This window comes from Cetorhinus maximus, chromosome 24 (assembly GCF_964194155.1).
Source record: "Cetorhinus maximus chromosome 24, sCetMax3.hap1.1, whole genome shotgun sequence".
NCBI classification, from domain to species: domain Eukaryota; kingdom Metazoa; phylum Chordata; class Chondrichthyes; order Lamniformes; family Cetorhinidae; genus Cetorhinus; species Cetorhinus maximus.
In genome coordinates, this window is record NC_135902.1 from 18,209,218 (window position 1) to 18,236,191 (window position 26,974).

Consider the following 26,974-nt stretch of genomic DNA (forward strand, 5'->3'; position numbering starts at 1 on the left):
TTTCTATGTCAGATTTCTCCCCACCGGTAACCAGAGATACACCCTCCCAAACTCATTTCATTTTGGATACCTGTACGTCAAGGGGACTTCCATCCAATCAATCAAGGCTGGAGTTAGATCCATGCCCAAGAGGTGAACTGGCTGTATATCTAATCCACTGCCCCTCTCAGTCCTCTCCTCAGACACGGAATCCAAACGTGGGAAAAGACTTCTAAGTTTAGGAAGGAATAAGAAACAAAGTCAGAGGAGAAATGACCATAATATCAATGAAATAGAGGGGTGAGAAAGATTGTAATGGAAGGAGAGATTGGGGGTTAAAGGTGAGAGAGGGGGCACGCATCAAATGCGCTTCTCGTATCCTGTATACTAGACAGCAGGATGTGGGTGAAGTGAGATCTGGGTCGGTGTATAAGGCAGGGACATACTGTCTTCCTCAGTGGCTTCAGTGATTGTGGTTACCATGACCTCAGTGATAGCTGTGCCAATAATGCTGAGCACTGCCTCCACCAATAAGATGAGGACATGCAGCTGTGTTTGTTTCCCTTGTTCGTTGTTGCTGTGTCTTGTTATGGGACCTTATCCTCCGAGAGAGAGGGAAGTGTGTCAGTGAATGTGTTGCAATGTGGGTGATGTGCCTGTCAGAGCTGAATAATTGGAAATATGCAGAAACTGAGATGTGGCTTTGAGGCTTGCTGAAGTGGTAACTGTGTGAAGGTGAAGTGGAACATTTGAATGTTAGGCATGAGCCTGATTGTTCAAGATTGCTGTTGGGTGGCTGAGTAGTGGGGGTGTGGTGCATTGAGCAGTGTGTGAGGGCGATGGTGTGGTTGGTGGGAAATTCCATCACTTGACTGCTTGTGTGAGGTCATTGAACTTTTTCTGGTGCTACATCCAGGTCCTCAAGGCCAGACTCCTGACATTGGCTCTGTGGCTATTTGCTCCTCCTGCCTTCATCACGTATGTCTGTAGGGCCTCCTTGGCCCCCGCAATAAGATGATCTCTCTCCTGCTTTCCACCTGCTGCACTATGGTCACCAAGTGCTGCATCTGAGAATCTAATGCAGAATTTTACATTTCCCCATCGACGGATGTGTAGACAGGGAGTGACCATAAAATTCCTCGGATGGCCTTCCCACCAGGTTCCCGCTCGCCCCAACCTCTCCGCAATTTTACGCTGGGTCGGGTGAGGCCTAGCCCTTGTCTTAATTGAGGCCCTTAAGTGGCCAATTATTGACCTGCCCAGCCTCAATTTTCAGGCTGGCGGGAAGAGTTCAGGGGTAGGGAGGAAGCCCAAATATTAACCCTGTTCAGGCCTAGGTTGGGAAGGGGGGGCCTCCATCAGCAACCTCCTTTTAACACTGGGCTACCCCTCAAAAGGTCTGACCCATCCAGGAGCTCCCTCCCCCCAACCTGGCCTCTCCACCGACACCCCTACCCCCTCTGCCCACCCCTCCAGGCCTCATCTGCTCTCCCAGCCCTGAGACCCCCAAAGCTTACCTGGCCCTATACTCCTGGAACTTGGACTCTGGGACTGCTTGCAGTCCCAGTTCTATCCACTGTAGCTCCTGGCGCTGTAGGGACTAGAGAGCTGCCGGCCAGTCATATTTCCTCCCGACTGAGGGCGGGAGTCCTGCCTCCAGCCCTAGAAATGACATTTTAATTTGATTTGTTAATTTTCCTTTGAAAGTCTTTTGTTTTTTTGTCACCTTTTAAGGAGCTTTCAATTAGCTCATTAGTTTATATTTGTTCATTTGTTTTTCAAAAGAGAGTATAAATAGGGTATAGCTGGGACACTGGATTGGGTGGAGAGAGAGCTATAAGACTGAACGAGTCAATAAAATCTCTCAGTAAAGAAAAGCTCTGTGTCTTGATTTCGGTTTCATCAGCAGGCTTGGATCCTATAAACAGTACAGCATAAAACATAGGGTGTAATGGTGAATCTATATAAAACCTTACTGAGACTACATTTGGAGTATTGTATATAGTTTGTGTGCTTCAATGATAGGAAGGCTGTTGAGGCAATGGGAGGGAATGGCACAGATTCACTGGGATCGTAAACAAAAACAGAATTACCTGGAAAAACACAGCAGGTCTGGCAGCATCGGCGGAGAAGAAAAGAGTTGACGTTTCAAGTCCTCATGACCCTTCAGCAGAACAGATGCTGCCAGACCTGCTGAGTTTTTCCAGGTAATTCTGTTTTTGTTTTGGATTTCCAGCATCCGCAGTAGTTTTTTGTTTTTTTCACTGGGATCTTGCCTAGTCTGAGGAAGTCAAAAAACAAACTAAGACTTGAAAAATTGGAGCTGCTTTTTTCAGAGCAGAGGAAGATTCAGAGATACTTAATAGAGATGGTTAACACTTTGAAGGGATGTAACAGAGTGGATAGAAACATTTTGGTTTCCAGTGGTTGAGGAGACATAGATATAAGATTTAAATGTAAGAGCTACGACAAAGAGGAGAAGAGAGCTGTGAGGCTGTGAATGAACAATGGGAGTTAGTGATGAAAGTGTTGCCATTGAAGAATCAGTTTGATAGATAGCTGAAGGAAATTGGAGAGAAAGGAATAAGGGAAACAGGTTGGACACATAAGATTAGATTGCATGGGATTAACTGCTTGCTGGGAGGCTGAATGCCAGCACAAACTAATCAGGCCAATGATTTGCTTTGTTTCTCTGTGAGTAGCTGGTTCGGGAGCTTTTAACTGGAGCTGGTATTCTGCCCTTCCCCCTCCTCTGCCTCCGCCCAGTTATCAAATGCAACAAAGAATTTTCTTGGTTAACCCCCACTGCAATGACAGGTTTGAAAAGGTTTGCGGGGAGGGGGTGGGGGGGGGAGAGTGGGGATTGCTTGCACTTATTTAAATCCAAGGCCTGTCACTTTACGAACGCTGTTTGCTTTTCAATGTGGTAAAAGTTGGCGTGACTGGTGGGGGTTGTGATGTGCTCAGGCTGTTGTGCACTCATAATTCCAAGAATCCCACGCTCAGACTACAATCTGCACCCAATTCCAGGGAGAAATGCCTGGAATCTTGGCCCAGGCTGCCAGATACATTCCAGCCATGCCTCTCTAGCACAGTGAAAGGGACGGACAGCTTACAGCTTCTGGCAAGGGGTGGCGCTGGGTTTTCCTGCAGGCCTGGGTTTTTACCCATCTCCGATGCCCTGCTGGGTGAGTTCAGAGAGATGGCACCGACATGGGGCACATGCATAGTTGCCCAAAGGCACAAACATGGCTTTGTTTTTAAGCCTGCCCTCTGCCCGGGAAAGGGACCCCATCCCATGTGATTCCAGAAATCATCCAGGTAGGCAGGTTCAAAGTGGCAGCCCGATCACAGGGGACTTGGGGGAGGGGCTAATAGCCATCTTCTTTTGCCATCAGAGGCGATACCAGAGGAACTTCCTGCTCTTGAATGCCACCGTTGGCACGGGCATTGAGTCATGTTCTGCCTCTAATGATGAGCTTGCAGTGGAGGCACTGAGGAAGCTAAACCCACCGGAAGGTGTGTGGCCTGGAGGGGGGCTTGCAGGTGGTGGTGTTCCCATGCGTCTGCTGACCTTGTCCTTCTAGGTGCTGTCGAAGGAGGCTTGGGGAGTTACTGAGATGCATTTTGTCGGTAGTTCTTTGTGAAACAAGGAGTTGTTGGACCTGCAGGAGGTATTTATCCATTATTTAGTGCTGTCCAATACACCAACCACATGTGGTTAATTGCCCTTTTCTGATTGGATTAAAAAATGTAATGGACATTGTCATGTGATCTTAATATTAACATTTGGATGGCATATGCTCTGAACTTGAAGACTTCTTTATGTTTGTTGATAACTAACAGGAAAGGTACAATGTGAGCGTGTGTTATTTTGTTGTGAGAGCTTTACTGTGTTAGTTATTGCTTATTGGTTATCTGCTAAAAGGGTTTGGAACATGGTGAAAACCGGCAGGTCTTCAGCACCAGTATGGAGCTGGTGTAGTGTGGAGAGGGGAGCGGTGGTCAGGACAAGCACAATCAATTGGAATATCTGCTCTGGGCCAGCAGCAGAATGAAAACCAAACCAATAATGAGTGGCTCCAACAAAACAAGGGCAAGTGGCATCCAACCATCTTCTGGCTAGAGAGTGGGGGTTGGGGAATGTGTCTGGATGGAGAGCTGAGAGAGGGGGTTCTGGACAGAGAGCTGAGAGAGGGGTTTCTGGACAGAGAGCTGAGAGAGGGGGTTCTGGATGGAGAACTGAGAGAGGGGGTTCTGGACGGAGAACTGAGAGATGGGGTTCTGGATGGAGAGCTGAGAGAGGGGGTTCTGTATGGAGAGCTGAGAGAGGGGGTTCTGGACGGAGAGCTGAGAGAGGGGGTTCTGGACGGAGAGCTGAGAGAGGGGGCTCTGGATGGAGAGCTGAGAGAGGGGGTTCTGGACGGAGAGCTGAGAGAGGGGGTAATGGACGGAGAACTGAGAGAGGGGGTTCTGGACGGAGAGCTGAGAGAGGGGGTAATGGACGCAGAGCTGAGAGAGGGGGTAATGGACGGAGAGCTGAGAGAGGGGGTTCTGGATGGAGAGCTGAGAGAGGGGGTTCTGGATGGAGAGCTGAGAGAGGGGGTTCTGGATGGAGAGCTGAGAGAGGGGGTTCTGGATGGAGAGCTGAGAGAGGGGGTTCTGTATGGAGAGCTGAGAGAGGGGGTTCTGTGTGGAGAGCTGAGAGAGGAGGTTCTGGATGGAGAGGTGAGAGAGGGGGGTTCTGGACAGAGAGCTGAGAGAGGGGGTTCTGGACGGAGAGCTGAGAGAGGGGGTTCTGGACAGAGAGCTGAGAGAGGGGGTTTTGGACGGAGAGCTGAGAGAGGGGGTTCTGGACGGAGAGCTGAGAGAGGGGGCTCTGGACGGAGAGCTGGGAGAGAGGGTTCTGGACGGAGAGCTGAGAGAGGGGGTTCTGGATGGAGAGCTGAGAGAGGGGGTTCTGTGTGGAGAGCTGAGAGAGGAGGTTCTGGATGGAGAGGTGAGAGAGGGGGGTTCTGGACGGAGAGCTGAGAGAGGGGGTTCTGGACGGAGAGCTGAGAGAGGGGGTTCTGGACGGAGAGCTGAGAGAGGGGGTTCTGGACAGAGAGCTGAGAGAGGGGGTTCTGGACGGAGAGCTGAGAGAGGGGGTTCTGTACGGAGAGCTGAGAAAGGGGGTTCTGGACGGAGAGCTGAGAGATGGGGTTCTGGACGGAGAGCTGAGAGAGGGTGTTCTGGACGGAGAGCTGAGAGAGGGGGTTCTGTATGGAAAGCTGAGAGAAGGGGTTCTGTATCGAGAGCTGAGAGAGGGGGTTCTGGACAGAGAGCTGAGAGAGGGGGTTCTGGACGGAGAGCTGAGAGAGGGCGTTCTGGACGGAGAGCTGAGAGAGGGGGTTCTGGACAGAGAGCTGGGATGGGGGTTCTGGACGGAGAGCTGAGAGAGGGGATTCTGTGTGGAGAGCTGAGAGAAGGGGTTCTGTATCGAGAGCTGAGAGACGGGGTTCTGTATGGAGAGCTGAGAGAGGGTGTTCTGGACGGAGAGCTGAGAGAGGGGGGTTCTGGACGGAGAGCTGAGAGAGGGGGTTCTGTATGGAGAGCTGAGAGAGGGGGTTCTGGACGGAGAGCTGAGAGAGGGGGTTCTGGACAGAGAGCTGGGATGGGGGTTCTGGACGGAGAGCTGAGAGAGGGGATTCTGTGTGGAGAGCTGAGAGAAGGAGTTCTGTATCGAGAGCTGAGAGAGGGGGTTCTGTATGGAGAGCTGAGAGAGGGGGTTCTGGACGGAGAGCTGAGAGAAGTGGTTCTGGACGGAGAGCTTGGATGGGAGATCTGGACGAAGAGCTGAGAGGGGGTTCTGCACGGAGAGCTGAGAGAGGGGGTTCTGGACGGAGAGCTGAGAGAGGGGGTTCTGGACGGAGAGCTGAGAGAGGGGGTTCTGGACGGAGAGCTGAGAGAGGGGGTTCTGTATGGAGAGCTGAGAGAGGGGGTTCTGGATGGAGAGCTGAGAGAGGGGGTTCTGGACGGAGAGCTGAGAGAGGGGGTTCTGTATGGAGAGCTGAGGGAGGGGGTTCTGTATGGAGAGCTGAGAGAGGGTGTTCTGGACGGAGAGCTGAGAGAGGGGGTTCTGGACGGAGAGCTGGGATGGGGGTGGGCCTGGATGGAGAGCAGTGAGGAGTGGTTGGTGGTCTGGTGAGACTCACTGTGTGATTGAACATTCTCAGTCATCACTCTAATGGTGGCATTATAGCTTGGCTACCAACTGCTCGACACAGATCCAGAAATGGCTCGAATGCGTGTGTCTGAAAATTAACACTGGAATTCCAAATGCTGTGAAAGAGACTGCAAAGTTTAGCATGGCATGTTGCTCGATGTTTGAATAAATATATACATGAAGTACGTTTACCTGTAAGCCATTTTCATAGCATCATCGAAAGGTTACAGCACAGACAGACTCAGCCCAACATCTCCATGCTGGCTCTCTGCAAGAACATTTCACCTAGTGCCACCCACCTACCTTTTCCCCATAGCCCTGCAACTTTTTCCTCTATGGATAATGATCCAACTCTCTTTTGAAAGCCACAATTGAATTGGCCTCAACCATACTCATAGGCAGCGCATTCCAGATCCTAACCACTCATTGCATGAAAAATGTTTTCCTTATGTCATCATTGTTTCTTTTCCTAACCACTTTAAATCGGTGTCCTCTGGTTCTCGATAGTTCTGCCAATTGGAACAATTTCTCTATCTACTCTGTCCAGATCCCTCATGATTTTGAATACCTCTATCAAATCTCCGCTCAACCTTCTCTTCTCCAAGGAGAACAGCACCAGCTTCTCCTATCTCTCTACATGACTCTACATAAATCTTAAAAATGTGGCCAAAGCAGTGTTGCTTTAGTCACGTTTGAAGGTGGCTCTATTAGCACTGAATCAAAAGAAGAAATAGCATTAATAATAACTGCACATTGGCTCCAGAGCTCCACCCTTGGGTCCCTCTCATTTGTCATTGCCCTGGTAACATCAAAAGCAGACACAGGATTAGCACTTAGCTCCCAATTGTCAGCTGTGGCTCAGTGGGTATCACTCATGCCTCTGAATCAGAGGTAGTGGGTTCAATGTGGGCACAAATACTGAGGCTGAGATTCCAGTGCAGTACTGTGGCAGGGCTGCACTGTCAGAGGTGCTGCCTTTTGGAAGAGATGTTAAACTTTGAAAAAGAGCAGCGGAATTACCTCTGGTGTCTTCCCAACATTGATCCTTCAATCAACATCACTAAAACAGATTATCACCTTGGTGCTGGTGGAGCTTCCTGCATACAATTAGGTTGCCACATTTCCTACATTGCACCAGTGACTATGCTTCAAAGTACTTCATTGGCTGTGAAGCATTCATTGGAATGTCCTGAGGCCATGTGGAAGGCGCTATATAAATGCAGGTATTTCTTTTTCTAGTTATAGGGAGATGACCAGCAATGTTCCCTGTCTTCTGTTAAGTCAACAGGTGTTAGTCGAGGAGGTGTTAGATGGGTGTGGAAGGGTGGGCGGATACACCTTGCTTCTATTTCCCTGGGTTGGGGAGAGGGAAAGAAAATTAGCCCAGGTTCCTGCTCCTGACCAGAGATTGTTCTGGAAAGTGGGTGAGGTGATTTTGGATGGACTATGAAAAAGTTTGACTGTTCGCCCCTCAATGATTGTGTACCTCAAAGACACTCACTCCCTCAGCTCAATGTTTATGTGCCGAGGAGCTGACATCGTTTGTGGAACTGTACAGAGTTCAGGGGGGATTTTGAGCCCAAGCAAGTTTTTCTTTGTCAATTTTCTTCCCTTTTCTTCGGCTTGCCTTTCATTGACTAACTGACAGAAGGAGAGATGAATTAAGATAAAGGGACAGAAGGTTAAGATATATGTTTTACCAGATGAAAACCCATTGGGCCTGAAAAGTTACAGGAGGCCCTTTCCTGGGATGAATGCCGAGGCAGCCCATCTGCGAACTGACCTTGCTGGAGTTTGTTGCATCAAGAGAAAGAAGCCTTTGGCCTTTAAGGGGGACGTCAGGGGCATCCCCCAGCAGAAGAGGCCACTTTCCCCAATGTAACTGGTCAGCTGGGCATTCCCCTCCTCCTCCTCCTCCTCCCCCTCCATCTACCCAAAAACTAAGGAGTTCCCCCACACCTGCCCTCTGAAAAGCTGCTTGTTTTCAATATTGAACATATTTCAGACCAGCTCCAGGCTGGGGCCCAAGCCTGAAACTCCCAACTGGGGGAGCGGAGATCAGGGAATTATCGCTGGAAGTACAGGCAGACAGCAGCCCCAAGACCTGACTGAGGGCAGGGGCTTGTGGATTCAAACCAGCCTCACTACCTCTGCATCACTAAGAGATGATGGAGGCTCTGCCATTTACAATGCCTGGTGACAGCTCTGCTGTCAGGCAGGGACTTTGATTACATGGCCCCAATGGAAGTTACAGTTGTCCCAGTGGACTTGGGCTCCAGTTTTGGCGGAAGTCCACTAGAATGACCAATGATAGTCAGCGGAGAAGTTTATTGGACTGGCAAGCTATACACTGGCATGATCTGAGGGCTTAGGTAATAGAAATTGGATGTGATTGATAGCACCCATGGCATAAAGCCGCTCAGCCAATTAATTCAGATTGACAAATTCTATGGGGAGGCAGTGGTGTCTCAGTATTTTTACAAATGCTGTATAAAACTGGATGAGATTGATGAGAATCCTCGGGCAGGAAACCCTTCAACTGAAGAAAAGCCATTGTTTGAGCTCTCCACTGGCTTAAGGCTCCATCCATTATGGTTTGAACCCTGGGCTGTGCTAAGATAGATGAATTGAGTTGGGGCGGTTACAACAGTCCTATAGTCACTGTAATGCTTCAGGTGGGGGAGGGGAACTAGTATCAGCCAGGAGATGGTCCTCCTGATTACCATCCTGCCTGATTCCTATCTTCCCCTGATTGCTGTGTCCCCCCAGTTGCTGTTTACTGACACTTAATGGAAAATATAGATCTGTGAGAATGGGATTGGTTTCGTTTTGATATTTCGTCCCCATTGTTGAAGAGCTTAAACGGCTGAGCTTTTTAGCTCATTTGTCGCACCATTCATCAATTCCCTCATTCCGTCCCTTGCTCCGTCCCTCGTAATGTCCCTCGTTCCATCCATTGTTACGTCCCTCTGTACACCCCTTGTTCTGTCCTTCGTTACATTTCTTGTTATGTCGCTTGTTACACCCCTCTGTACATCCCTAGTTACCTCTTTAGTTATGTCCCTTGTTACGTCCCTTGGTACATCCCTCGTTCTGTCCCTCGTTACGTCCCTCATTACATTCCTCGTTACACAACTCCAACTACCTCATTACCTCCCTTGTTACTTCCCTCATTACTCCAATCATCAACCCCCTCATTACCTGCCACGTTACCCACTCATCGCCCAACCCTTGTTAACAATCACTTGATCCCAGCCCAGGTGTATTGAACTCCGGGTCTCCATGGTCTCACCCCACCTTACCTTTACCACCTCCTCCAGCCCTAGGTTGCAATTTGCTCCCTCTTCCTGACGTGAGGCGCAAAGGTATGTTGGCAGGAAGACAAAGGTGGCAGTCATTTTGTGGGCAGCATGATCCCAAGAGCTGAATGACCGGTCGAAATGTATCACTGCTGTTGGTCACGTGAATAATATCAGCCAAGACTCTGGGAGAACTCCCCTGCTCTTCTGAGGGTGTGGGGGGCTGGGGGCTGGGGTCTGGGGGGGATGTTGGACAGAGAGTGGGCAACTCCCAGCAATCAGAAGGCCATTGCAGGGACGGGGCCTGGTCTTAACAGTGCACTTGCCTTTGGACACAATTTAAGAGAAGGAGAGAGCAGAATCTAAAAAGAGAAACTTTAACATCTGACAGTAGATTTAAAAAGTTGTGCTAAGAGAGCTTGGGGACTGTGTCTGAAGGAGTGGGAGAGATGAAGAAGGAATAAATTAAGTTGCAGCACAAACGAGCGATTCAGCTTTCTGTCATGCCCGGCTGGAGTTTTGAAATGGTCTTACAAGAGAGAATTGAGTTAAAACATTTTCTTAAAAACCTGTAAAGACGGTCCCGTGCAAGTTTTCTCTCTGAATGAAGAGGCTGGTTGTTCTTCAAGCTCCACCTTTATCATTTTTATTCAACAGATCTGACAGCTCGATGGAATTGCCATGTGTGAGCAGTGTTTAATTAGCCCTCTCACACACTGTTAATCAATGTTATCTGGAAGTGGCGTGGTTGGGGGGAGGGAGGATGAGCGGCACTGTTTTGAACAGAGTGACTTTATCAAGAGTCACAATTTAGCTGTGGGCTAGTCTTGGCAGCTAGGAGGCACCGGGCGCTTTGAAAGTGCAGCTCCTTTACTTGGAAGGCGACTGCTAAGCCGAGTGTTCACACTTGTCCTTTGGTGTCTTGAGCCTCTCCCTCTCCCGTGTGAGCTGGCTTCCCTCCATCAGGGACTTGGCACCTCAGAGACCCATCAATCGCATGAAGGCAGCAGAGACACGAAGGGGAGATTGGCAGCCCAGAGAGGACCTTTGCTGGTAACTGGTGCTTTGTACAGGACGCATAAGCAAACAGTCACGTCAAAAGGATTCATTCTTGAAGACTTGTTAAAGAAGTGGCTTTTACTCGGGCATGAAACAAGCCCTCAAACCTTTTGGCAAAATTGTTTTGACCCCAAGGAACGTGGATTCCTGCGAACGTGGACACGTTGATGTGTAACGATGGGTCAGTGTGTTTTCTTTTAAGCGGCAGAGAATTTCAGAGTTTCTGAGGGAGGAAGGTGAGCTGTGTCAGCCCAGCAGTGGTGAGTGCTTTTCTCGCTCCCCTTCCTGGAGCTTAGGCGAAGAGGGAGGAAAGTGAAATTCCGACAGCACGTCCGAGCGTGACTGGGTTCTGAATCTACTTGTCACAGCAGAGCAAGCTTCCCTTTCAAATTCCCTCTGAGAAAACACTTTGCTCAGAATGAAAAAGTGGGGAAAGGAAGCCAGGTGCAGACTGGAAGCTGCTGCTCCCTGGAGGCTGTAGGGAGACGGAGGACAAAACAGAGAAGGATGATCGGACAGGCATTTCTCTGAGGAGGAGGGTTCAATGGGCGCTATCAGATTAGGGGCTCATCAAGCAAGGCCTGGAAGCTAACGCGATCAGAATTGACAGTTGAAGAAGCCGCTTTTTGCTATTAATTCTCAAGAAAGTTCAGCAAACAGCCATGGGTCAGACAAGTTCCTGCACTCCGACAGGTTGGTGTGGCTTAACCCTTGACACCTGTGTTGACTGATATATGAGCTGGGTCCCTTTCTCTACGTTGCGTCTTCATTATTTTCGTACAATTAGAGGGAAACTCTGATTTGTGCTGGTGCCACTGGTGCCCACTGCCTGTGGACATCTTGTCTGTGAGATATTGAGGGCGAGGTGGGGGTTAGGGCAATCGATGGGACTCCACAACTCAGCTGAGCTCTGTTTGATGTCCACAGGTGGGCATTTTCCAGTAGAGTTCATTGGACAATAGCCAGGAGCAACAACATTGGCATCCTATTTGATAGCATACTGAGGACCAATTCTAGCAGCACCTATTACCACAGCACGGACGGGCACTATGAGTTAGGAACTGAATGAGATAACGTGTAGCTAATGTCTGAGGGAATAAGTGGGCACAGACTGGGAACAAAACCTAAAGCTCAGGTGGTACATTTGCCATCTAAAGTCATTGGAGAAAGTACTTCATTGTAAGTAACTTGCTTTGGAGGGATGAAATGTGCCAGGGTGTGGCAAGTGACCATGACGCTGTGGGGAGTTACTGGCAGCAGCCTTGCCACTTCTACAGTGTGGAAAGTCAGGCAGAAGTCAGGCTTGGGCTGCTCAACCTTGGAACTTCAATCCCCACTCCACACAAACCCCATTGTGGTGCTAAGAGAGCGCGGCATCTATTCAGACACTGACTTTTACTGACACTGTTTTAACACTGTTTCTGTAAGTCTGATATACCTGTGGCTCAGTGAGGAGCACTCTAGCCTCCCAGTTAGAGACTGCACTGCTGGAGGTGCCATCAATGTAGTAAATCTCACAAGGCACTTCACAAAGGTGTCATCACAAAAATTAGCAGCGAGCCACATAAGGAGATATTAGGATATGTGACCAAAAGCTTTGTCGAAGGAGTGAACTTTATCGCCTCAGTAGTCAGGTGAACCAGTGTAGGGGCCCTAGTGCTGAGACCAGCACAGGTCAAGGGCGGAATCCTGTGACCTGCATGAAAGATGTGAAAGGACTTGCATTTATATAGCGCGATTATGACCTCAGGATGTCCCAAAATGCTGTACAACCAATGATCTACTTTTCTAAACTGTTGGATTGCAGCCAATTTTCACACAGCAAGATCCCACAAAGAACAAAAGATAATAGCCAGATTGTTTGTTTGTGTGATGTTGGTTGAGAGGCAAATATTGACCAGGTCACTGGGAGGGGGCGGGGGTAATAACTCCTTTGCTCTTCTTGGAAATAGTGTCATGGGATCTTTGACATACATCAAAGAGGGCAGACTTGGTGTAATGTTATCTGTACTGATTTCTTTAGCCAATCGTGCATTTACTCACTGAGCAAGTGAACTCAGGAGTGGGACTTGAACCCACAATCTTTTAACTGAGAGGCTAGAGTACTATTCACTGGGCCACAGGTATATCGGACTTACAAAAACAGTGTTAAAACAGTGTCAGTGAGTAAAAGGTTACTCGAAATGGATAAAACTGCACAAGTCGATGTACACATACACACACGCACGCACACACTCACACACACACACAGGATGACTGATGTGGCGTGTGGAACGCTACTTAACCAAACAGGAAACCACTGACTGACACAGGGCACTTATTACTTGGCTGGATTCTGCTTATTAAGAGTGTGTTCAGTTGGTTTCTATTAAACAGCTGTTTCGCTCCTTTGAAAGAGGTCAAGCATTCAAATGCATTCCCGTTTCCCATTGGGATAGCTTCTGTAGACAGCGAGGGAGCTGTCATTGCCCTTGGGGGATCCAAGCCACCAGCAACAATACTGCGGTAGGCCTCAGCATCCCTGCACCTTGGAGGATGTGTAGCATCTCCCACAAACAGCTGAGAGATAAATGACCAGATCACCTTTTTTTATTGATATTGGTTGTATCTACTCTGTTGAACTCCTTTATCATTTTAAGCACCTTCATTCAATCATCCCACAATCTTCTACAATCGAGGGAATAAAATTTAATGCAACCGATCCTCATAGTTTAACCCTTTAAGCCCTGATATTGTGCTATTATTTTCTTCATTTTATACATTTATCTTTGACAGAAAATATTGCTCTTTGTCAGCAAACTGACCATTAGAAAAAAAGAACTTGTATTTCAATAGTGCAGCCGCAGGATATCACTCGGCACTTTACAGACAATGTAGTACTTTTGAAGAACAAAAACAAAAATACCTGGAAAAACTCAGAGAGGGATACAGTTGACGTTTCGAGTCCGTATGACCCTTCATCAGAACTAAGACATATAGAAATGAGATGAAATATAAGCTGGTAGAAGGGAGTGGGACAGGAGAGTGTGATAGGGGGCCAGTGGAGGCCAAGAAGAGACTGCCAAAGATATCATAGACAAAAGGACAAAGGGGTGTTGACGGTGGTGATATTTTCTAAAGGATGTGCCAATGGGGACATTAAGGGAAGCAAGCTAGTGGCAGATGGCCCTAGTGGGGGTGGGGTGGGGGGAAGGGATCGAAATGGGCTAAAAGGTGGAGATGAAACAATAGATCGAAATAAATTTAAAAATAGGAGGGAAAAGAAAAAAATAAAAAAATATAGCTGTAAAAAAATTATAAATTATTGGAAAAAGGGGGATCGGAAAGGGGGTGGGGATGGAGGAGAGAGTTCATGATTTGAAATTGTTGAACTCAATATTAAGTCCGGAAGGCTGTAAAGTGCCTATTCGGAAGATGAGGTGCTGTTCCTCCAGTTTGCGTTGAGCTTCACTGGAACATTGCAGCAGGCCAAGGACGGACATGTGGGCATGAGAGCAGGGTGGTGTGTTGAAATGGCAAGCGACAGGGAGGTCTGGGTCATGCTTGTGGACAGACCGAAGGTGTTCCGCAAAGCGGTCACCCAGTCTGCGTTTGGTCTCTCCAATGTAGAGGAGACCGCATTGGGAGCAGCGAATGCAGTAGACTAAATTGAGGGAAGTGCAAGTGAAGCGCTGTGTTTGGGCCCTTGGACGGTGACTAGGGGGGAAGTAAAGGGACAGGTGTTGCACCTTCTGAGGTTGCATGGGAAGGTGCTGTGGGAGGGGGTTGATTTATTTCGATCTATTGTTTCATCTCCACCTTTTAGCCCATTTCGATCCCTTCCCCGCACCCCACCCGCACTAGGGCCATCTGCCACTAGCTTGCTTCCCTTAATGTCCCCATTAGCACATCCTTTAGGTAATATCACCACCGTCAACACCCCTTTGTCCTTTTGTCTATGACATCTTTGGCAGCCTCTTCTTCACCTCCACCTATCACTAGCCCCCTATCAAGCTCTACCTATCCCACCCCCTTCTACCAGCTTATATTTCATCTCATTTCTATGTGTCTTAGTTCTGATGAAGAGTCATACGGACTTGAAACATCAACTGTATCCCTCTCCGCAGACGCTGTCAGAACTCCTGATATTTTTGTTTTTGTTCTCGATTTCCAGCAACCACGGTATTTTGCTTTTATCTTAGTACTTTTGAAGTGTAGTTACTGTTGTAATGTAGGAAATGCGGCAGCCAATTTGTGCACAGCAAGCTCCCACAAACAGCAGTGTGATAATCCCAAACAATCTGTTTTTTTTTGTAACGTTGGTTTCGGGAGAAATATTTATCCTTTCCCTATGCTTCAGACAGTTCGGCACTCCCTCGGTACTGCACTGGGGGGTCTCAGCCTAGGATTTGTGCTCAAGCCTCTGGAATGGCAATCGAATCTTCTGTCTCTGACTCAAGAGTGCTACCCACTGAGTCATACCTGCCCACCCATACCATGATAAGCTCTTCAGAAAATGCAGACAAGCCTTTCTGACTGAAGATGATCATCGTTTTTTTTTCATCCTGAGGAATGTTGCTTCCCAACTGACTAGGAATTCCAACTGGGGAAGGGAAAGGAGGGAGGTTAACCAAGAGAGATCACAAAACAACATAGTTATTGTACAAGGGACAAAGGTTGGGGTGGGGGAAGAGAAATTTGTCTTGAATAGAACAAGGCAGGAATCTGCTGGTGGGTTGCTCACAATGTGGACGCAAAGTGTTTGAAACAAAACAAACTTTGTGTAAGAAGGAGGACCTTGCTCCCCTCCCCTCGGTCACATGGAGGCTATAGCGAAAGCCTCATTCAGCCTAGCTCCCTTTGTAACTGAGACTGCGAACACTGGCTGCTTACTCATCAAAGCTACAAACAAGTGACTTTGGTTCCCAACGCCAGGCTTAATGCCAGGACCTGATAGCAAGTTTCGAAGGAAAGCCTCAGGACATCCCAAAGTGCTTCACCGTAAATGGAGTGCTGTACTTTGTGAAGTGGAGTCACTGTTTTAATGCAGGAAACATGACAGCCAATTTGCACACAGCAAGCTCCCACAAACAGCAACATGATAATGACCTGGTAATCTACTGTCAAGTGATATTGGTTGAGGGATAAATATCATCAGGGTGGAATTCCCCCACTCTTCTTTGAATAGTACCGTGTGAATCTTTTACACCCTTAAACTGAGAGGACCTCAGTTTAACCTCTCATCTGAAAGACGGCACCTCTGACAATGCAACACTCCCTCAGTACCAAGCTGAATTGCCAATCTGGATTATCTGCTGTAGAAGGGGTGCATCATTGTCAGTGCAAAGTGCCTTGTTGGAAAGACAGTCCCTGGGAAACTCTTGCTTTCGCATTGTAGAAGGAAATCCCTGAGCAAGGCTGGAGTTTAAGATAAATCAAAATAATTAAGCATGCTCAACACATACCGCTCCCTCGGGATCCCTTCGCAGTAACCTCACTGCAGTATGGTACTCTTCTCCTTTGAATCCCCTGGGACTCCCAATAATCCACTTAATATCGATGGTGCTTAAACTCTGCAGGCACAGAGTAAATAAGATTATAGTTGAAGTGCTCTTAGCTTAAAGAAAGAGGGATGGTATAGGCTACAGTGGCATGTGTGGTTGATTGGTTCCAAAAGTCTGTGTATTAAATTCCCAAGATTTCTTCAAACTATTTTATTCTGAGTCTAGCTTCTCTCTCCCAGTTGTGATTTTTCACACTGTTTGAGAGGGCAGTGTTCCCTCTATATTTTATTACAGAAGGAAGGAAAGACTTGCATTTATATAGTGCCTTTCACAACCTCAAGACATCCCAAAGTGTGTTACAGTCAATTAAGTGCTTTCGAAGTGCTGTAATATAGGAAATATGACAGTCAATTTGTCCACAGCCAGCTCCTACAAACTGCGATGAGATATATGAGTGGATAATCTGTTTTGTGATGTTGGTTGATGGAATTATTGGCCAGGGAACCAGGACAACTCACCTAGTCTTCAAATAGTAGCGTGGGATCTTTTACATGCGCTAATTAGGGCAGATGGAGCCTCAGTTTAATGCCCCATCCAAAAGATGGCACTTCTGACAGTGCAGCACTCCCTCAGCACTGCAATAAGAGTGTCAGCCTGGGTTTTTGTGCTCAAGTCTCTGGAGTAGTTCTTGAGTCCCACAGCCCACTGACTCAGAGGCGTAAGTGTTACCCCTTCAGGCACAACATTTCAAGGATCTTTTCCGGAAGGAGGGGAACCTGTTATGAGGGGCCGAATGGCCTTCTTCTCCTATTTCTTACGTTCCTACGTTCAATTAACTTTTGACAAAGGACGATTGCTTTCTGCCCACAAGCACACAAACCAGAGCGCACAGTATGGGTGGCGCAATTGGCCTCAGGGCCCCTGGAGGGTAGAGAACTCTCACTCCTGGTCAATAAAAGGTCACTCCCGATCGGAGGTGCGGAGCAAGGAGCTGGATCCCGCTCAGCTGCAATGCACTTAACAGCTGAATAGCCCAGTTACTCACACACGAAGAATGAACACACAGATGAGATACAAGAGGGCAGCCAGTACCCATGGGACCCATACCCAGGCAAGACCCAGCACTTTCAGGACAGGAGCAACATAGAATGTTGTTGTACTTTTGGGATCTATTTGCAATTGACACTTCAATATAACAGCGTGGGGAGAGGGGAGAATGTAATGGCAGGAATTGAAAGCTGCCAAAGCATACGTTGCCAAGGCTGGCATTGGCTATACTCTCAGAGGGTCAGTAGGAGGCAACTTTCTGCCGCTGAGGAGAGGGTAGATGCTCCCAAGTAGAGGGGGAAGGGTAGTTGAAATAACAGTAGAAAAATTGCAGAGACAAATTTCAAAATGATTAAGTAGCGTTTGTCTGAGAGACCAGATGTGATTAAGTGGCCATCTGCGGCCACCTCTCCCAGCCTGGCTTGTGGCTTATCAAACCACTCACCATCCCCTGTTGCTCTCTTTCTCTATGCCCTGACCCCTCAGTGTTCTGGAGCTGAAACTAAAAGCTTTCAGAGTGTTGCCTTAATTCTCAGGTTTTGCACAGTCAGTGAATTTCTGCAGTCCCTTCCTGGTGTCTCTAATTAATCTGCTTCACAAACTACTTTCTCAGAGCTCTGACATTTCTCATACAAATTCAACTGCCCTAAGTCTTTACAGCTTTTAAATCATTGTTAAAGGGGCATAACCCACACTAAATCATTAGTGAAGGAACATAGCCTACTTTCAATCATTATTAAAGGGACAGAGCCAATTAAACTTCCCCATTAGCTGCTGAATAGATTGTGGGTTGTCTCAAAAACCTGTTCTGTATTTTGCTTCTGTCCTTTAGAGTTATGGAAACAAGGTGGGTGGATGGATTAAGATACAGGTCAACCATGATCTAATTGAATCATGGAACAGGCTCGAAGGGCTGAATGGCCTCCTATGTTGCTTTCTGTGAGTCAGACGTACAGTTATATCATTAGCACATATACTGTGTTAAAGACACATATGACATGTCACAGGCCTGTGTACAATATCACATGTATATGTCCAGTGTGAAAGGAGCCTGTGCAGTGTTATACCTACGGTTACAAGTATTACTGAATCAAGAGACATGTGTCAGCTTTTTGTCTTGCATTCTTCAGGACACTTGCAAGAATACCAATATAAGGGGAAAACAACAACTTACACCGTATGTGAAGAGAGTGCTGATTGATTGGCAAGTGGCTTTGCCATAGAGAATGCACCACTGATGGTGGCTGACACTTAACTGCCAAGCATTGTTTGAAATTTAAACCAGGCAGCTTGATCCCAGTTGGTCAAGGCATTGCCCTGAGGAATGAGTCAGCGAATAGCTGTTACTTATTTTGTTTAGCTGAAACAGGTGCAATGTGTGTACATGTTCTTTCTGTCTGCAAAGAACAGGGCCCTGTGTATTAATATATAATCCAGTACACACAAATGCACCACACCGAGAGTCCAACTGATAATCTTCAATTGGTTGTCAGCGTAACTCTTGAGGATTATTTAGTAAATGTTTTCCAATGACGGAATTACATCTAATGTTGGACACTGTGTTTTGAGTTTTGCAAGCACGGGCTGCCTGGATACGGCCTGTACCCATTGCGAGCAGCAGCTGGGACATGCTGTTTGATACAATCTGCCAGTCTTTGGGACGTATGGCCTACATACCTGGCATCTCACTGGCACTGAAATTCATAACCAGGTTACTCATTTGTGTCATAGGCAGAACGTATTTTTGACTTGATGGCAGCATCCTGTTAGTGGTGAACACCACGTGTGTTGCTACTGCATAGTGGCAGCGTGAAACAGTTAGCTTCACCTGTTGCTCAAATTTTTGAGATACCTTGCCCTTCCAGGGTAATCTGAGGTAGACTGGGCATTTTTCAGGGCTGAAAGTGACGGCCTTAGGCCCGTTCATGAGTTTGAGCGATATACCGCGCAAAATGATCTGATCAGGGTAGCCATTGTCCCACAGGATGTCTTTGATGTGCCCTATTTCAGCATCAAGCTTGCATGGTGAGCAAATGGCTAGGGCCCTGTTTGGAAGGTTGTGAGAAGGCCAATCTTATAGCTCGTGGAGCTGTAAGAATCCCAACATGTATATTGACCAGTGAAGACAGGTTTGCGGTAAACTGTAGTCGAGAACACCATGGCAGATTTCTCAACTAGTACATCAAGGAAAGGGAGTTGATTTGATTTGACATTTCAAAAGGTGAATTTGAACGCAAGATGTAGCCCATTAAGACATGCAAGGAAATTATTACATGCAGCTTCGGTTTTAAATACAGCAAACGTATCATCCACCAATCGGAAATATGCAAGGGGCAGGAGGTTGGGTGTTATTCCATCGAAGACACATTTCTCATGGAACCCAACAAAGATGTTTGTGGGAGCTGGGCCTAGAAGGGATCCCATGACAACACCATCTATTTGGGCATACATGGTGTCATTAAAACTGAACTCAACTGCGCGAGTAGCCGAGTTCATAAGCTCAATGAATACTGATTCACGCAATGGTGGTGGGTCTAGATCACCATGATATAGTGCTGCAGCACAAATATCTATAGCTTCCTTAAGTGGAACATTGGTGAATAGGCTAGCAATGTCAGATGAGGACATGGACACAGCATTACTATCAATATGCAAACCCTGTATGCTCTTCGCAAATGTGAAGGAATCCTATGTGGAAAACATGGTCAAAACTGGTTGTAACAATTTGCCCATCTATTTGAAGCATGTGAGATTGGGGCACACGAGTTTCCCTGTGTGACTGGGGTGCCCGGGTTTGCCATGTGTGTCTGGGGTGCACGGTGTGTGTCTGGGGTGCACGGTGTGTGACTGGGGTGCACGGTGTGTGTCTGGGGTGCACGGTGTGTGACGGGGGTGCACGGTGTGTGGCTGAGGTGCACGGTGTGTGATTAGGTTGCACGGTGTGTGACTGGGGTGCACGGTGTGTGTCTGGGGTGCACGGTGTGTGACTGGGGTGCACGGTGTGTGACTGGGGTGCACGGTGTGTGTCTGGGGTGCACGGTGTGTGACTGGGGTGCACGGTGTGTGTCTGGGGTGCACGGTGTGTGACGGGGGTGCACAGTGTGTGGCTGAGGTGCACGGTGTGTGATTAGGTTGCACGGTGTGTGACTGGGGTGCACGGTGTGTGTCTGGGGTGCACGGTGTGTGACTGGGTTGCACGGTGTGTGACTGGGGTGCACGGTGTGTGACTGGGGTGCACGGTGTGTGTCTGGGGTGCATGGTGTGTGACTGGGGTGCACGGTGTGTGTCTGGGGTGCACGGTGTGTGATTAGGGTGCACGGTGTGTGGCTGAGGTGCACGGTGTGTGGCTGAGGTGCACGGTGTGTGACGGGGGTGCACGGTGTGTGGCTGAGGTGCACGGTGTGTGACGGGGGTGCACGGTGTGTGGCTGAGGTGCACCGTGTGTGACTGGGATACACGGTGTGTGACTGGGGTGCACGGTGTGTGACTGGGATACACGGTGTGTGACTGGGGTGCACGGTGTGTGACTGGGATACACGGTGTGTGACTGGGGTGCACGGTGTGTGACTGGGGTGCACGGTGTGTGGCTGGGGTGCACGGTGTGTGACTGGGATACACGGTGTGTGACTGGGGTGCACGGTGTGTGGCTGGGGTGCACGGTGTGTGATTAGGTTGCACGGAATCGCTGTGTGTAAAAAAATTGTCAAATCCTGGAATATGCTGCACTTGAAAGGTCATTGATCCCTGTCCTTGTAGTGGTTTGATATGCCTGTTTGTGGGGCTGTCTCTCCTTCTCTCGCTGTTACTCTGTTTTTCATTGCTTGAACACTTCAAAAATTTTAGAGATTGTGGTGACGGTGGTGGATGGGGTGGGAGGGGGAGATGGCGAGAGAACTTTTAGACCAGGCAAGGTGGTTAAAGGTGGGAGGTTATGTGAGACAACCTTTCGGCAAGTGTCTAACCAGAGTTGACAAGCCTGGAATCTAGAATTTTTTTCACAAACCAGTTCTCCTGCCTTTTATTGTGACTAGAAGTTCAGGTCAAAGATTTGGTGCGCAATTTTTGCTCCATTCTCTCTGATCCTTGTTCCCATTGAATGAAGGCCTGCACAGTGTATGGGGTCCGGCAATAGTCACTGAGTCCTCTACCTGCCTCCCTGACGCTGGCACTTGTCACTTTACTGGAGTACAGCCTGCAGCCTCATAGAGGCCACTCCCCATTGTTAATACATTAGAGGCACAAAGGTTAGGGTTGAATCTTAAGCAGTTCTGATTTTTTAATGAATGTCAGATTCTGGAAATGTTTCTCATGGTTTCAGGTTCTGTCCAAAGTCACTGCGAGAAATGGCCACAGTTAGTTCCCAGAGAGAGAGTTATTAAAAACCGCCAGCAGCTCAGTCAGTAGCTGAGAAATAACAATTGCAGCGCTATCAACTTAGAAACGGTGAATGAGCTATTATGAATTTACTGGATCAGCAACGAGGTGTGACCTTTCAAGTCCTCGTTGTCTTAGTAACCATATAGGCCTCCGTATAGAATGGCACCAGACTGGGTTGCTGATGATCGACAAAGACTGACTGCCTTTCACAATGACAATTGATAAACCAGCAATGGTGTTCCTGAGTGATTAGTGAGGGAGTGTTGAATTACTGCAACTTAATCTTTTACTGATCCACCAATATTGAGGGCAGTCTGTCCAGATTACTGTGGGCTGATGTGAGAAGCCACTGGCTGTGAAGAGGATTCTGTGCTCAGTTTAATTTTCAGTAGGGTGGCGTATTGTTACTTAGCTGTGTACCTAGCTGGCTCTCAAGCTTTTTAAGTCAATGTCTAACTAGCAAGAGTGACCTCAGACTGGTGCGGTGAGCACCACTGGCTTCGCAGTCACTCCCTCCCTGCGCAGGATGAAGACCTGAGCTGCCCACCATGTGTCGTAACATTGTAAATGTGTTCACAAAGATTCCCTCTTCTGGGTTTTTCCAATAAAATCATGTGTTTGTAACATCTCCACTATTTTCTCAACGGAAAAAGTGTCCGTGAACATAATTGCAATGCCACTACAACAACAACTTGCACTTAAGTAGCACCTTTAGTGTAATAACAACGTTGTACGGTGTTTCACAGAGCATTATCAATGAAATTGGACACCGAGACACTTATAGAGGTATTACGGTGATCAAAAACTTGGTTAAACAGGTAGGTTCTAAGGAGCGTTTGAGAGGAGAGAGAGGTGGGGAGATTTAAGGAGGGATTTCCAGAGCTTAGGCAATTGAAGGCACAGCCGCCAATATTGGAGAAAAGAAATTTGACGATGTGCAAAAGGCCAGAATTGGAGGAGCGCAGAGATCTCAGGGGGCGGCAGGAGATTATAGAGTTGGGGTGGGTGGGTGCACAGGGGTGAGGCCATGGACAGATTTGAAAACAAAAGATGAGAATTTTAAAATCAAGGCATTGCTTAACTGGGAGCCAATGTAGGCCAGTGAGCACAGGGGTGATAGGTCAATGGGATTTGGCGTGAGTTAGGATATGAGCAGCAGTGCTTTGTTTGCAGGGGGCGGTAGAGGAGAGGTTGGCCGAGGATTGGAATAGTTGAGTCTTGAGGCATGAATGAAGGTTTTGGCAGCAGAAGAGTTGATACACATGGTGAACATGAGTCCCTCCCCAGCAGGATCTTTTCAGCCTAGTGAAGGGGAAATGGGGATTGTTGCTGTTCTGACTCTCATCAGCTGACAGTGAATGTGCTGTGGGATACAGCTGTGTTAACTCCTTCCTTCCTAACCCGTACAGCAGAGGGGATGGACAGGAAAGAACCAGGATAGAATAGCTGGACCAGAGATGGCAGATTGTTAGACAAGGACAACTGCAGAGTGGGACGATGCAAGTTCATGCTTATGGCTCACACATCTGGGGCAGAATTTTACACCAGCGGGATTTTACGGTTCCACTGAAGTCAATGGGTTTTGAATGGCTCGTCACATGTTACAGTCCTGCCCCCGCCACAACAGGGCGGTAAAATTCCACCCCTGAAGCTCTCTAACTCAATTATCCTGCCTAACAGAGGATGCCAAATAAAAGGAAAATACTGCGGATGCTGGAGGTCAGAAATAAAAACAGATAATGCTGGAAAAACTCAGCAGGTCTGGCAGCATCTGTGGAGACAGAAACAGAGTTAACGTTTCGAGTCTGTATGACCCTTCTTCGGAAGGTCAGACCTTGTTAATCCTTGCATTACTGGAGCTTACAGTACAGTTGCAACAGTCAGGACTTGCATTTATTTAGCGTCTTTCACAAGCTCAGGCAATTCCAAAGTGCTTTTTTTATGGCCAATGAAGTGTACTCATTGATGTACAAAATGTGGCAGCCAATTTCTTTGCAGCAGCTTCCCCAGGCAGTGCCGAGATAATGGCCTGATAGCCTGTTTTGTTAATTGAGGGATGAATATTGAGCAGGGCACCGGGAGCACTCTCCCTTCGTTTGTTCAAACCGTGCCATGGGATCTTTTACATTCACATGGAGACAAGCACTAAACTTGGCTCAGCATGCTTCAAGGACCATCGACATCAAACTCGCAAAATCTGATGTGCCCAGAGGAAGGCTCAAGGTGGCACAGCTCCCCAACAATGACGATACGAACTGCTGTTCTGTGGACGTCCATGCTGATCCCGCATCGGACTCTAAATCATGAGAGAGGACCCACAGGAGATGATGAAATGAGCACGATGACATACTCGAGCAACGAGGAGCCTACCACAAATTACATTCACCTGAGAGGGCAGTCGAGGGCTTCGATTTAACCTCTCATCCAGGGTCTATAAACAGACATGGAAGAGGATGAGGGTGGGTTTGGAGGGGGAGGGGGGTGGTTTGGTGGGTTGGGGTGAGATTGTGGCTTGAGTTGCAGCACTTTCTCTTCTACTGGAGAAAGTCCAGTGAGTTCACTGTCAATGGGTCAAAATCCTGGAACGCGGTAACAGCACATAAACTGAGGCAGTTCAAGAAGGCGGCTCACCACCACCTTCTGAAGGGCAACCACGGATGGGCTACAAATGTTGCCCTTGCCAGCTCATGCCACAAGAAAGAATTAGAAAGAAAAGAACACCATGATAAAAAGCATCAGAAAACAAGAGCAAGAGGTGGGCAAGAAATGGGCTTCCATTTTATAGATCAAACTTTTGGCTTCTGGTTGATAATTTAAAAAAAAACTCTGAGGCAATTTGTTGATTAAAAAACTGGAGATTCAAGTCCAGACTTGGACAGATGGTGACCCAGGAACTAGGTGTAGGTGATTTAGCTGCTCTTTGTTTGCAGCCAGTTCACTGTACTGTATAATATTGTCCAGCAGTTAATGAAAACAAAGGTAATGATTAACTGGATGGAATCAGTGCACAGTACACTGATCTTACACTCAACATAAAAAAGCCAACTAAATCACCAGTGTCTAGACCAGTGGGCAGCCACTTGACTCCTTCATCACACAAAAGGAATTCTTTCAAAATTGGCAATTGTAACACATCCCGAGGTCCCAACTCTCTCCCCCACCCTTCCCCCCGCCTCTGCTTGGCTCTATCCCCTTTGCTTTGCTTCCCTGAAAAGGGGTTAGATATACCCTGCAAACTGGACAATTGGAGCGAGTCACTCAACCCTCCTTACTCCTTAATCGGAGGGGCGGTTGCCAACCCTCCAGGGTTATCCTGGAGTCTTCAGGAATTAAAGATTCCTCTTGGACGCTGCTGCGAGCGCAACTGGCAAGAATAAAATTATAAGGCCATTAAAAAAATTGTTTTTGCTTTCATTTTCTTTGAACATTTTTGGTTATTAGTAATGAAGTTACTGGACGTGGGCAGGGTTAGGGGGCAGGGGAAGGCTGTTTGACCAGGTAGGATGGTTGGACACCGGAAGTCATGTGATCCTCGAGGGAAATGTGCAACCAAAGTTGGCAACCGAAGCTGGAGGCTTGGCCTATTTCTTCTTGTACCCCTCCACCTTCACTGAATTGGAAGCTCAGTGTATTTCCTGTACTGGAGGGGGTCATTCTGTCACTTGCTGAGGGAAAGCAGAGTGAGTGAAGCTTATAGAAATGAGTTTTAAAGAAAAAAGGACAAATTGCAGTTATATAGCACCTTTCTCACCCTCAGGACTTCCCAAAGAGATTTAGAGCCAATGACATTCTTCTGAAGTGTAGTCAGTGTTTTAACGTAGGAAGCGCAGCATTGAATTTGTGCACAGCAAGCTCCCACAAGCAGCACTGTGATAATGACCTGATTATATATTTCTGTGTTGTTGATTTGAGGGGTAAACATTGGCCAGGACACTGGAGAGAGCTCCCCTGTTCTTACGCCCAGCCAAGAGGACAGACAGGGTCTCATCTGACAGACTTTTATATTCAAGATGTCCACAAGCATCGGAATGACAGCTTTGTGCTTATTCCACACATGTAGCAAGCACGAGAATGTTGCTTGGAGTAGTTTTAAAAGTACGCCAGGTTGAATAAAGAAAGGTGCTTGCTTGTCTGATGGCTCAAAGGGTGATGGCAATGGATCAGTCAGATGTAGAGACCATCAATGTCCAGGTTTGACCTTTGGCTTGTATCACTGGGTGAGGCAGATGACTGAACAACAGTGAATCGTGAAATCAGTGTCTCCAGAGGCAGGAGGGGAAGATGGACAGCAACAGGAGGGAAAACTGGTTAAAGCTATTATAAAGCTAGTTAACACTACTAGTTATCCTTTCTGTCTATGGTTTTTCTTTATCTGAAGATTTCATGATAAAGAACCTATAGGTCTTTCAAAGAGCCAGCACAGACAAGATGGGCTGAATAGCCTCATCATCTGCTGTCAATTTCTGATTCTGTAAAGCATTTGCATCAGAGACAGACCATTTGGCTCAACTGGTTTATTCCCATGTTTATGCTCCACATTGAGCCTTCTCTCATTCTACTTACAAAACAGAGGTCCAGATTTTTGTGGTGGAGTTGGGAATTGGGAGGCGGGTTTGTTTCTGGGTCATGAACTCGCTCCTGACAGGAATTTTGTTACAGGTGAGCTGTCAATTGGGTCAGAGACGGCTTTGCCAACCAAGTTGGAAAAACAAAGAGTGCAAACTTTTCACGTTCTGGCATCTTGGAACCCAGGATAAGGTCGAAATTGTTAAAATCTTTTTGACTTTTCCTGTGTGGAATAGGCCCCCTCTGTTCCTCTAAGGTTCTTCACTGTCACTTATTCAAAACACATGTTAACCCTGTTCTCCCCATCCTTGATCTGGTCTACATTAGACAGCTCCCAAAGGCTGCCTGATGAAAAGATTTAAATGTGAACTCATTCAGTTCGTTTAATTGGCCTGAGATTATTATTGTCAGTGAGTTTGTTAGCTTGCTTACACCCCGCTCTAACAAAAATCGTCCAGATTGCGAATGGGAGGCAGGAAGTCATCATGCATGACATCAGCACCATTTTTTGAGGGGGGTTGCCAGTTTCTGTTCAGAGCTGCTCCCCGCAGTGAAAATCCCACCCAGAGACTTCTTGCTGAGTGGCAGTGCTTTGGATTTGAGTGAACACTGTGGTTACTTAATGGATAGAATTTCGCTCAGATTGAGAGTGTTAAATCCCACTTGATGAAAATCCTTGACAGTTTGATGGTTTTTTATTAAAATGGAACATTACAGAGGGACATTCCCCAGGGTTGCTCCACATAATTTAAGAAATCTCAGACAGCAGCTCCCCAGTGACCACCTCAGTTTACAGGGGTGAAATTCATCCCTTGGTTGTACTGAGTTGGCTAGTAACAGTCAGGGCAGTAGCAATAACATAGAAAGCACAGAAACTCGCCCCAATTGGTCTGTGCCATTTTATTCTCCACATGAGTTTCCTTCCACTCTACTTTGTCCAGCCCTATCAGTACAACCTT

General features: G+C 47.5%; 1 protein-coding gene and 1 pseudogene across 3 annotated transcripts in view; one reads left to right on the top strand and one right to left on the bottom strand.

The window, feature by feature from the left end:
* caskin2b (CASK interacting protein 2b) overlaps positions 1-26,974 on the top strand; it is a 421,869-nt gene that overhangs the window by 248,443 nt on the left and 146,452 nt on the right. Inside the window, exon 1 of one of the 3 annotated variants that reach the window (XM_078570793.1) lies at positions 10,345-11,235. The exons of the other annotated variants lie outside the window; for them this stretch is intronic. Within the exon in view, the coding sequence (XP_078426919.1) occupies positions 11,205-11,235 (31 nt within the window). The 5' untranslated portion in view covers positions 10,345-11,204. Of the gene's footprint in view, positions 1-10,344; positions 11,236-26,974 lie in introns of those variants that run through there. 3 annotated transcript variants of the gene reach the window in all.
* On the bottom strand, positions 1,844-8,113 carry LOC144667637 (uncharacterized; annotated as a pseudogene).